This window comes from Epinephelus lanceolatus, chromosome 2 (genome assembly GCF_041903045.1).
Source record: "Epinephelus lanceolatus isolate andai-2023 chromosome 2, ASM4190304v1, whole genome shotgun sequence".
Classification (NCBI taxonomy): domain Eukaryota; kingdom Metazoa; phylum Chordata; class Actinopteri; order Perciformes; family Serranidae; genus Epinephelus; species Epinephelus lanceolatus.
The window spans coordinates 24239302-24251444 of record NC_135735.1 but is presented as its reverse complement, the minus strand read 5'-3'; the positions used below and the strand labels follow the sequence as shown (position 1 = coordinate 24251444).

Genomic DNA, 12143 nt, shown 5'->3' with positions numbered 1-12143 from the left:
GTCCTAATGGTGGTGCTACAACAAAGGTCAGGTGATCATTTTAAACATTAAGATTCATCCTGAGGGGGCCAGGAGTATCCACTGCCAAATCTATGGAAATTTTTCCCATTAGCTTTTGAAAGGTCAGGTAGTCATCAGAACCATTAGGAATCCTCTGGGGGCATTAATATCTGTGACAACTTCATGCAAATGTGGCCAGTGCTCGTTGAGACATCTTACCCTTTATATCCCCACGTGAGTAGGCAGAGACAGCAAGGATGACTGAGACATAAGCCTGTAAGTCCATGTGGTTAAATTCAATAAATGGTTTAACCATCTATTCATGTCCCAATAAATTCAGAATTACACTCCTAGCTGGCTCACAAACCATTTGAGCATCAGGGTGGCTGACTGTGGTTGGTTTGAGTCCTGTGTCAACAGCCATCGATCCTCCTTCTGTGGCATCCGCGAGTAAAAACAATGAATCCCTCGTGATTCATGAGTCAATGCTCTGTAGTTAACCCTGTGCTCAGATATCCCTGCAGGGCATGAAAACTGCGTCTCCCTGAGAGGATCAATATAGTTTCGCTAGTGACTTTATAATCCATTCAGTCTTTTTTTTTTTGGCTGTAATTGAGGTCATTTTTCTATGAAAGGCCATTCCCACCAGGAGGAGAAGAAAAGAAAATAGACAAAAGGGCAAGATGAAGAAATGGAAATTCAAAACTGTGAGAGGGTTAGTCAAAACCATGCTGAATTTATGAGATAGTGAGTTAAAGTTGTGAGACACTACAATTCCGACTTACCATCTTTTAATTTTAAGTAAAAGTTATGAGATGAAAAGTCAATATTAAGAGGTATTAAATCCAAATTAGGAGATGAAGGGTCAAAATCATGAAATAATACCATTCTGACTCCCCATTTAATAACCTCTGACCCAAAATATTGAGACACAAAATCAAAATTTAGATGAAAAAACATAATTGTGAGAGGGTTAGTACATTTTACGAGAAGTTAATTCAAAACAGCAAGTCAAAGTTATGAAACACTCACTATCTCATAAATTTGACTTACAATAATAAGATGAAAAGTCAAAATCATTAAATAGTTCAATTTTGACTCACTGTTTCATATTTCAATTATGAAATATTAAGTTAAAAATAGAGAAAGAAGAAATTGTGAGATGAAAGGTCAATATTATACAATAGCCTATCAGGTCAAATTTATGAGATAGTAAATTCTGAATAACCATCCCATATTTGTGAAATTATTACTTCATGCATAACTTTTCATCTCTATTTTTCTTTACCCGACAAAAATAGCTCTTCCATTGTTTGCTCTATATCCAGCTGAGAGAAATGTAACAGGGCAGTGCCTGACCCATACACACAAGTAAAGAAAAATGGATAAAGCGCCAAAGAAAATAGAAATAAAAATGAAAGTAAAAATTAAATGAAAAAAAAAATGAACATGTTCATCATAGTAGTCTTCCATTTCCGGCGGCACATCTCCAAATAACACGAACCCTCTGGGTAAGATACCAGACACGCTGTCCTGGTGAGAGCAGATTGCGAAACGTTAATGGGTGTTTCGTAGGTGACGTCGGCAGGGTGGGATGATGACGTGTGAGACTGCCCCCATACAAAAATTGGTTTCCGCATGACGTAGATGATCAGTCAGCATTCTTACCTCGGTGTAGCCGGTATCCTCCACCGTCTGAACCGTCGTGTCCAAGCAATATAACCAAACTTTCTAGATTTAAACACGACTTTTTGAGCTCAACTTTCTTTCCTGTCTTTATTTTTTTTTCTCCGGGTCGAAGAAACAACAATTACACTGACGTTCCTTTTGTAAAGGTGAGAAATATCTGTGTGTCTTTCTAGCCTGGCTAACGTTAAGCTAACTGAGCTAACCGAGCTAACTGACCGGTTTGGTAGGAAGTTGGTCTTTAGTCGGTAATGTGTGATATTTGAAACGGGGAAATACTAACGGGGTGCTCAAGTTTAGGTTTAGTGTTGCCTAATCCCGCTGACACAGAGAGGTTGGGCCAAACTGGTTTCGTGGAAAACTCGACTGGCTTCCAGGAGTTGTTTACGGCATATTAGCTGTTAGCTTACCGGCGGCCTGCTAACAAAACCCCTCAAGATGTCGCTGTGTGTGGACATCCGGTGTCAGAACAAAGACCTCATAAAATCAGCTGATGGGATTTTCTTCTTGGTCTAACGTTACGTTAAAGTCTTTTTATATTTGAATTCATACTGATTTCGATGGCATAGAGACAATTAAATTAGCGTCAAACACCCTTTGTTTTCAGCGTTTTTGTTAATCTTATAATTAACGTTAGGGGATATGAGTTTGACCCGCATACCTCTGATTACACAGAGAAGTGTTTACCATTTAATATAACTCCAGATTATCCCAAACCGACCTTGTTTAAATTGACGTGTGTTATTCCAACATTGTACATGTAATCCTGGTTTTTCCCTTGGGTGTTTTCCGTGTACCGCTGCCATCCGTGATTGAGGTCACATTGGGTTAGATAAGGTGAGCGTGTGTAAATCAGGACAACGTTAGCGCACGATTATGATTCAGAGAAGACGACCGGTGGGGGTTTAGGGTTGAGTTAAGGTAACGTTAATGCGAGACACAAAGCGGCTGGAGAACAGACGGCGAGTCGACACAGCCAACGTCACGAGCTAGCTCTACCTAGCCACAGTGATGTGCTAAGCTTCCACATTCACTTGTACGGACACGTGCAGGCGCTCATGTACGCAGCAGTTTGGCTGAAATCCGCCAAACAGTCGTTAAAACGAGGCATGCTATGTCAGATGCTACTCTTGTTTGATTGCAGTGAGCTTGATAACGCTGAAATGAAAAATGCATTTTACTCACATTGGGCGTCAGCTAAATTGTTTCTGTGTCTGTCTTTATTTCCAGGTCGCTATTTTCCTCCCCTCTCCCGGAACTTTATTCTTTTCAGATATACTTTGTCAAGCCGCCAAAGTGGAGAGTGTCGTCGCACCAGGGGGTCCTTCTCGTTTCAGGTATTAAACACTACCCTGCTGACTCTTAGTTGGCCTAGTTATACTTATAAACCTCTGCAACACCTAATACAAAATCCTAGACTTACATATCCTTATGTTAAGTTAAAACCTTTTCTGTTTGTATCACAGTGTAGGGGGAGGAGGTGGGGGTGCACCTCAGCACTATCCCAAGACTGTCGGCAACAGGTGATTTTTCAAGTTTTCCTTTCACATAAAAGCCCTAGCCAGTAATCCTTATCACACATTAAATCCATCACCATCTCCATGAGGCACAGATTGCACTCCTGCATGTGCATTTTTATTTGATGTCAACACATCAGGGGAGAAGAGGACAAAACACATTTTCTACAACGTTTACTATAACCTTTTACCATTACTGGCAGTGGTTCAGGCTGATTCTGTGTTGTCATTGTCAATGTTATGGCATAAGAGCCAGCAGCATGTTAGCTTCAGGGGTGTTTTCATTAGGGTTGGACAGGTATTAAAGGGTTTAAACTGGTTTGATATCAAGCCAAATACCAGCTGACTGGTATACTGAACTTTACCACTAGATGTCCCACATGGCTCAACAACAGCTCCAGATTGGACCGTAATGACACAGTGTCCCAACAGCAAATGAGCGTCAGATCATCACTGAAGGTTGCATTTCATAACATCAGAGCTTCTTGCCCACACTGAATCCATTAAATATGCATTTCTGTTACATCAAGCAAACAAACCATTGTAAATGCCAGCTGTGAGCTTGACAGCATATGAAAGATGTAATCACTTAAATGATGGATGGGTAGCCTATTGGCTATTGTCCTACAGTTTTTCTTTTTAAACAGAAAACACACATTACTTATTGTGATATTTACTTGAAATGACATACAGTGTAGTCATCGGCAACTTTGAACTCTCTTGCAATCTCCCTGCAGCCCGCTGCTACCTGTTGAGGTTTTTGTTTGTTTGTTTGTTTTAAGGTGGAATAAGAAGTTATCCTATAGATAATTCCTCATTTAATTTTCGTGAATCAGCTGTAAATCTGTGGTTTAGGGTCACGTTTTTCTGTTAAATATTTCTGTATTGTAGTATTGACAGTTTTTGTGTCCATTACAGCGAGTTCCTGGGGAAAACCCCAGGTTCTAGCGTTCAGAGATGGGTACCTTCTCGAAGCACTAGACGAGATGCCAACTCCTCCACCGAGAAAGGGCAAAATGATGCAATCTTCAGAAAAGTTCGAGGGTAAGTTTCCATTTAAATCCCACCACCTCAGTCACATAAATCATTGTAAATTCTTGAGTATTATTTAAGTAAGATAGGGCCTGAATCGCTAGTGTTGGTATGTTGTCTTTGAAGTGTGATGTTTTGTCCTCTCCTCCTTTTAGCATACTTAATAAACTGACTCCTGAGAAGTTTGACAAACTATGCCTGGAGCTCCTCAATGTGGGCGTAGAGTCAAAACTTGTCTTAAAAGGAACCATCCTGTTGGTGAGTGTTCTCTCAAACTGTACTCGTGTATTCATCCTATAAACTATTAAAATAGTAACTCAATTTGTCATTTTCTGTTTCTTTCTCTTTAGATTGTTGACAAAGCCCTCGAAGAGCCCAAGTACAGCCAGTTATACGCTCAACTATGTCTACGCTTGGCAGAGGATGCACCAAACTTTGAGGACCCAACAGAAAATCAAGGATCACATAAGCAGAATAGTGTAAGTTTTTGTAACAACAGGATCTACACAAGAATATGGTCTCACTTTACCACTCTGTGGTATTTTCTCTCTGGATTTTGAACAAATTCTGTTTTACAGACCTTCAGACGGCTTCTGATTTCCAAGCTTCAAGATGAGTTTGAGAACCGCGCCAAAAATGTTGAAAGTAAGTGAAATACATTTGATACAAGTGCTGGTTACAAAATAAATTTGGTCATGTTTTGCATGACTCGTTCCTTATTTTATCCTCCTTTTCCCCCGTAGCCTTTGACAAAAATGACAACCCACTCACCTCTGAGGAGGAGGAGCAGCGTGCTATCGCAAAGATCAAGATGCTGGGCAACATCAAATTCATTGGAGAACTTGGCAAACTCAACCTCATCCACGAATCTATCCTTCATAAGTGCATCAAAACAGTAAGTTCTGTCAAATAACATTTACATATTTAGGTGTAATCGTAAACCATGTTAGTATTCATAACTTGTGTGATCCCAAAATCAAGATGATGTTGCCAATGTATCCTGGAAGTTAGATGCTTGAAGTCATATCTGTAGTTGTGGAAGAAATTATAGTAGTTTGTATTAAATGCTTTTTTTCCCTTTATTAGCTTTTGGAGAAGAAGAAGAGAGTCCAACTTAAGGATATGGGTGAAGATTTGGAATGCCTCTGTCAGATAATGAAAACAGTGGGACCTAAGCTTGATCATGACAAGGCTAGGGTGAGTATGAGAAAAACAGCCCAATGATAACCCTGTCTTAAATGTTGTTTCTTCCATTTAATAACAAATACATTCTCCTTTCAGTCTTTGATGGATCAGTACTTTCACCGCATGCAATCCTTAACGACCAACAAGGAACTGCCGTCAAGGATTCGTTTCCTGCTGCAGAATACAGTGGAGATGCGAGAGAACAAATGGGCTGCTCGCAAAGCGTATTCTGAAAACGGACCAAAGACTATCAGCCAAGTTCGTCAGGATGCAGTAAAGGTCAGTCTGCCCCCGTCCACTGTGGGGTGAACTGAGTGAGAATGAACAGTATACTAATCTAGTTGTCCACAATCTGCCTTTATCCTCAGAATTTGACTGAATTTTAACTGCTTTGCAGGATCTGGGTGTTTTTATTCCACCTCCGACTGATGGAATGAGGAATGGATTCTTCATGGATAACGCCTCCTTCCTGCAATCAAGGATCAAGTTTGACAGGGAAACTCTGGGTGGGCTGGCTGATATGTTTGGACAAATGCCTGGTATGTTACAGCTTTTATCCCCTGAGTGATAAGAGAGAGATAAGGTGTGTTCAGACCTAACACAAAGTGAATTTTTTTCTCACATTACTTGCGCAAATACAGCCACTGGAGTCCCTGCTGTGCTAAGGGTTTTGCTAACAAACAAGGAGAGGCAACTATGGTAGTATTAAATTACAACGGGTAGCTGGAATTAAGTAACAAATACACATTTCTAGAGCTTACGATGTAGACTTATGGCTTTGCGCACTTTTCTCCAAGCCCTTTTCCCTTTTGCCCAGTCTCAATACTGACGTTGAGTAGTAGAGCTCCGGATGCGTACAGAGAGTGACAGTAAGTTTGTCCTCCATTTTGATTCCCAGTGAATCTTGACGCTGATAGGCTTTTGCGACAAAGTGTCGCGAAAAATCTTTTTTTTTTTTTTTGCGCAAGTTGGAACATTTCAGTTTGCACAGGCACTAATTTGTGTCACACAAAAAATTTGCTTTGCATTCAGTCTGAACACTCCAATACACCACCTCTCAGTTAGCATTGGTCTTTGGTCTTTCCTAGACCTGTTTTTAATTTTTGTTGATTTACTTTGGACAGGAAGTGGCATTGGTACAGGTCCAGGAGTCATTCAGGACCACTATTCTCCTACAATGGGGCGTCATCGCACAATCCCGCTCTACAATGGCCACATCGGAAATGGCAACAGTTCACACCAGCCTCAGTATGAAACGGGAAGCAAACCATATATGAAACCTAACCAGGTAAATACTTCATCTAACTTTTTAGGACTTTGTAACTGTGATTCTAGGTAGTCATCATGCCTAACTATAAATCTTTGACATCTTTTTTCAAAGGGGCAGGGCTCTCCCGTTTTCAACCACAAGCAGAATCACTCAGTGCAGATGCAGTCTAAGGATATGGCGCCACGATTCAGCAAGAAGGGGAAGGTCAATGCTGATGAGGTACGTCCACCTACATTAATAACTTGAGTTTTGTATGGGTGCGGAGTAGTTTAGTATATTTAAATGGATCCCATTGATTCAGATTGATAATATTATACACCTGTAGTTGAGGAGTGTTGAGTGGTATTGTTCTAAACTCGCTGTCTTCACATCTCCAGATCAGTCTGAGGCCAGCACAGTCCTTCATCTTGAGCAAAAAACAGATGCCAAAGCTGCAGCCACAGATGACTATGATTCCTCCAAGTGCTCATGGTTCCCCTCTTGGACAGGTAACATTTTTACCTTTCAAACAAATGCGTTGAACTGATGTGGTAATTGCAGGTTCCAAGGAACATATATTCATCTGACTGTCTTTGTTTAGGCTCCACAGCTTGGCCTGAAAACCAATCCTCCTCCGATTCAGGAAAAACCTGCTAAATCCACTAAAAAGGCTCCTCCTACAAAGGAAGAGTTGCACAAAATGACTGTAAGTTTCTCTCACTCTGTGCCTTTCTTATGCACAATATACTCCATGTCTGGCACACTGTATCTGACTGTTCTTTCCTTTTGTAGGAGACATTAGTGGCAGATTACCTGAACAACAAGAACATCAATGACGCAATTAATGCTGTGAAGGAGATGAGAGCTCCTAAGCACTTTGCGTCCGAGATGCTGAACAAGATCGTGGTCTTTTCACTTGATCGTTCAGATGAGGATAAGGAACATGCAAGCACCCTGGTCTCTACTCTCTGCAATGAGGGCCTTGCCACTGGTGAAAATCTACTGCAGGTCAGTTTTGTAAACCCTCAAGGTTTTTTAAATTAATCAGAATATTTAATATTCATGTATGTTATTACTATCTGAATATAAAGCCCTTATTTATCTCTAACCATTGTTTTTAATTCGATAGGCCTTTTTGAGTGTTCTGGACCAGTCCAAGATCGAGGAAGAAGTACCGCTGGTGAAGTCCTACCTGGCACAGTTTGCAGCACGGGCAATCATCGCTGACCTGTTCAGCATCACAGATTTGGCCCATCAGCTGGAGGACGGTGCACATTTCCCACTGTTCTTGCTCTGCCTGCAGCAGATGGTCAAACTGAAGGACCGCGATTGGCTGGCTGACCTGTTCCAGCAGAGCAAGGTCAACATGCAGAAGATGCTACCCGGTATGTTCAAATCCACTCTGACCATATGTCTACACCTAATCTCATTAGTTAGGCTCTCGGCTCAGTTTTCAGTGATGCAGTGCAAAGAAAATTAATGAGAGTTTTCATTTCTAAGTGTATTTTGGTGGTGCTGATGTGTTTTTTTAATACTTCCTTAGAAAACGACCAGAACAAGGACAAGATGCTGGAGATTCTGGAGGGCAAAGGTCTCAGCTTTTTGTTTCCACTGATGAAACTGGAGAAGGAGCTGCTGAAGCAGATCAAAGTAGATCCCTCTCCACAGTCGATCTACAAGTGGATCAAAGATAACATCTCTCCTAAACTCCACACTGACAAAGGCTTTGTCAACATCCTCATGACCAGGTACAACAGCGGATAATGGCAACCTCTGCTGATAAATTATACTGAACCACAAACATATTTTGCCTTCCAAATTCACAGTACACTCATCTTCTCTTCTCTTCCAGCTTCCTGCAGTACATTGCCTATGAGATCAACCCTGACGATGATGAAGACCAGCTCTCAGCGCCCACTAAGGAGCAGATGAACGAGGAGAAGCAGCTACTGCTGTCTTTCAAGACCGTGATGCAGAAGTTCCTGCACGATCACATCGACCTGCAAGTCGCTGCGCTGTATGCCCTGCAGGTCCACTGCAATACCAAGGGTTTCCCCAAAGGTATGTACACACACTTGTTATTGAGTGTCGCAGCTCAGGCCCAAGTCAGAAAACATGTCAAAGTTTGGCTCAGAAGCTTAATGATTACTCTGCTTTTCCAGGTATGCTGCTGCGCTACTTTGTGAACTTTTACGACATGGAAATAATCGAAGAAGAAGCCTTCCTTTCATGGAAAGAAGATATCACCCAAGAGTATCCAGGGAAAGGAAAAGCATTATTTCAGGTAATTTTATGCACATTTAATAATAACAATGTTTTTGGTTGTACAATTTCGAAACCGCTCCCTGACAGTGAACAGCAGCTCCACACATGCACACTAGTATCCTGGTTAAGATCAGGTTTGTCCAGTATCCCAGATTAGGTTTGCTAATTAAGACATTTATTTTGTGACTGATAGCTGACCCTTGTTAACATATCATTAATTGTGGGTGTTTGCTAGGGCTGTTAAATTGCTCGGTATTGGATGTTAGCCTCCACTGCTGTGTTAGATCGTGCTAATCTGGCAGATGTTGAACTGACCGCTCTCATGTAGGTGTCCACCCCTGCCACTGTGTCATAAGCTCTTTGAGGGGTGGTCGTTGGCGTCATATGACTCCAGCCTGGCCCTTGTCATGTCTCCACACATAGCGGCAGTACAAAATAACCAGGTTCCTCTGTTCTATGTAAATATCCCGATTAAGACTCAAGAAACTGGGGTACTAATGTGCCTGACTCACTGTCTAAAGCTGCTTCAAATATGTGTTGTGCTACATGTAGTTACTAGTTCACCATGAATAACTCAGCCTAATGGAGATACTGTGTTAATGGTGCAGGTGAACCAGTGGCTGACCTGGCTGGAGACCGCAGAAGAAGAGGAATCTGAGGAAGATGATTACTGAGGAACAGGCCAAAGCCATGTGTTATCAGGATGCAATGATTTTTTTTAACTTATCTCCATGTGCTCCTCTCTGTGTCAACCCTCACTCTTTCCTCTCTTCTTGTTTTATGAGTATTTGCCAACCACTGTTACAGATTCATTCCACTAAGAGATGTTTTACCAGATCAAGCCAGCATCACCACCATGATAGTCATATTATATTTATCTTTCTAATTTTCAATCTAATTTGATGTCCATCAGCAGATATTTATATACTTATCAGGCTGTGTTTTCTTTAATTGTAGGCAGTGTTTTGCAGGAAACTGTACCAGCACCAAAACCTGACCCATTTTTATCACCTTTTACATCTAGTAGGAGTCACTAAGTGCTGCCATAACTATTTACTTAAAAACTGTTTACAAAAGAGAAAATGCTCTGACGTATTGCAAAGAGACTTTTCTCATTGTTTTATCTGCATTTGTTAAATCAGATTTTAGATGCACTTTGCTCAACATCTTGAGTCGTTGCAATAGTAAGATACACTTTTCCTTGATTTGTCGAAACAATCCTAAGTTGCAGTTGTTGGCTGCCGTAGTTATAATGGTTTTCTTGTGCTTGAGACTGAGCAGACCGTTTTGTCTGAAAACTCCTAACAATCTGGATTTGACTAACAATAATGAGCTGTTTGGTTTTGTACAGTGTGAGTTCGGTTTCCCACATTTAGTTTAATGAATCAAGAGCTTTTTCAATGTACAAAACTTTTGTGCTGTAAGGAATGAAACTGTGTGGCCTTTTTAATTTATCAACTCATATGGATATACCTCTAATGTATCTCGGACTATACTTGAATGTCTCTGTTTTTAACATCGAGACAGCCAAAGCTTAGTTTCCTGTGCAACAGTTGTTCACCACCATGTGTGGAAGTTTTATGTTGGTTTGCCATATTTGTCAAGTTTTTAAATGGTCTTTTTTATCTTCATGAAATTACAGAGAATGTACTGTATGTGTACACTTTTTCCTTCTCTTGGGGTGTCACTGTAATGTTGAGTGCAAGAAGTTCAGTGTACAACTACAGATCAACCTTAAATAAAGTTTAACAGTCATGTCGTTGTCCTGGAGATTTTCTTGAAATATTTGTAGTCTCTACTTGCATGTCTTGAAAATCTAGTTTGAATAATGTTTAATAGGTTAAGTAAGTTGTTAAGGGGTGGATCATGAGTACTCTAACATATGACAGATGGACTGACTTCCTACAAAGACTACACATTTTTGAAATGTATCCAACCATTGACAGAACACAATTTACACCACATGATGGTCCTTATTTTTAGGTTGCCTTGGCTCGAAACAGAAAACGTGCTTGGCTTCATGTAGGTCCAGGACGTGCAGAGGTACTTATTTTAACCAGAGAACATTTGGGACATATGATTTCACTGCATAACATCCTGCCAGTATGTACTGAGGCTCAGTGACACTTTAAAACTTTGATAATCAAGACTTCACACTAATTTTACTCATTAATTTATTACTTAAATCTGTCACATCGAGGGATGCAAATGACACATACTCTCCAGCCACTTTATTAGGTACACTTGTTCAACTGCTTGTTAACACAAATATCTAATCAGCCAATCATGTGGCAGCAACTCAATGCATTTAGGCATGTAGACATGGTCAAGGCAACCTGCTGAAGTTCAAACCGAGCATCAAAATTGGGAGTAAAGGTGATTTAATCAACTTTTAATGTAACATGGCTGTTGGTGCCAGACAGGCTGGTCTGCGTATTTCAGAAACTTTCACACACAACCATCTCTAGGGTTTACAGAGGATGGTCCATAAAGAGAGGTCAGAGGAGAATAGCCAGACTGGTTTAAGATTATAGAAAGGTAACAGTAACTCAAGTAACCACTCATTCAGGCTGCTGGTGGTGGTGTGTGGGTGGTGTTTTCTTGGCACACTTTGGGCCCCTTAGTACCAATTGAGCATCACTTATACACCACAGCCTACAGCCTATCATCTAACGGCTACTTCCAGCAGGATAACACACCATGTCACAAAGCTCAAATCATCTTAAACTGGTTTCTTGAACATGACAATGAGTTCACTGTACTCCAGTGGCCTCCACAGTCACCAGATCTCAATCCAATAGAGCACCTTTGGGATGTGGTGGAACAGGAGATTCTCATCATGGATGTGCAGCCGACAAATCTGCAGCGACTGTGTGATGCTATCATGTCAATGCGGACCAAAACCTCTGAGGAATGTTTCCAGCACCTTGTGGAATCTATGCCACAAAGAGTTAAGGCAGTTCTAAAGGCAAAATGGGTCCAACCTGGTGCTAGCAAGGTGTACCTAATCAAGTGGCCGGTGAGTGTATGTGCAATTTTCTTAAAAGCCAATTGCAACAACTTTCAGTTAGTTGCAGAAATCAGTACATGTATCATCAGCAGGGTCATATGCTTGCAGTTATAAGAAATTATAAAATGTCCCAAGTTAAGGACACACTGCGGATAAAGTTTGTTGCTTAAATTTTAATGGATCTGCAGTCATTTTTTAA

General features: G+C 40.9%; 1 protein-coding gene across 1 annotated transcript; it reads left to right on the top strand.

Annotated features, from left to right (window-relative positions):
- Positions 1-683: 683 nt before the first annotated feature.
- On the top strand, positions 684-10689 carry eif4g2a (eukaryotic translation initiation factor 4, gamma 2a). Its single transcript, XM_033625505.2, has 22 exons — positions 684-715; positions 1610-1835; positions 2917-3023; positions 3153-3209; positions 4122-4247; positions 4391-4493; positions 4586-4714; positions 4814-4880; positions 4979-5130; positions 5322-5432; positions 5517-5699; positions 5818-5959; positions 6545-6708; positions 6802-6909; positions 7068-7178; positions 7271-7375; positions 7462-7677; positions 7799-8054; positions 8213-8417; positions 8522-8730; positions 8832-8953; positions 9543-10689. The coding sequence occupies exons 1-22, from the start codon at positions 684-686 to the stop codon at positions 9606-9608; spliced, it is 2997 nt and encodes a 998-aa protein (XP_033481396.2). The 3' UTR covers positions 9609-10689.
- The last annotated feature ends 1454 nt before the right edge of the window (positions 10690-12143 follow it).

Bases quoted from the DNA above. Each gene is read 5' to 3' on its own strand.
- eif4g2a (XM_033625505.2), top strand. From the start codon at position 684: ATGAAGAAATGGAAATTCAAAACTGTGAGAGG. The intron at 5,131-5,321 runs GTAAGTTCTGTC...TCCCTTTATTAG, and splicing joins TTCATAAGTGCATCAAAACA to CTTTTGGAGAAGAAGAAGAG. The intron at 8,731-8,831 runs GTATGTACACAC...CTGCTTTTCCAG, and splicing joins TACCAAGGGTTTCCCCAAAG to GTATGCTGCTGCGCTACTTT.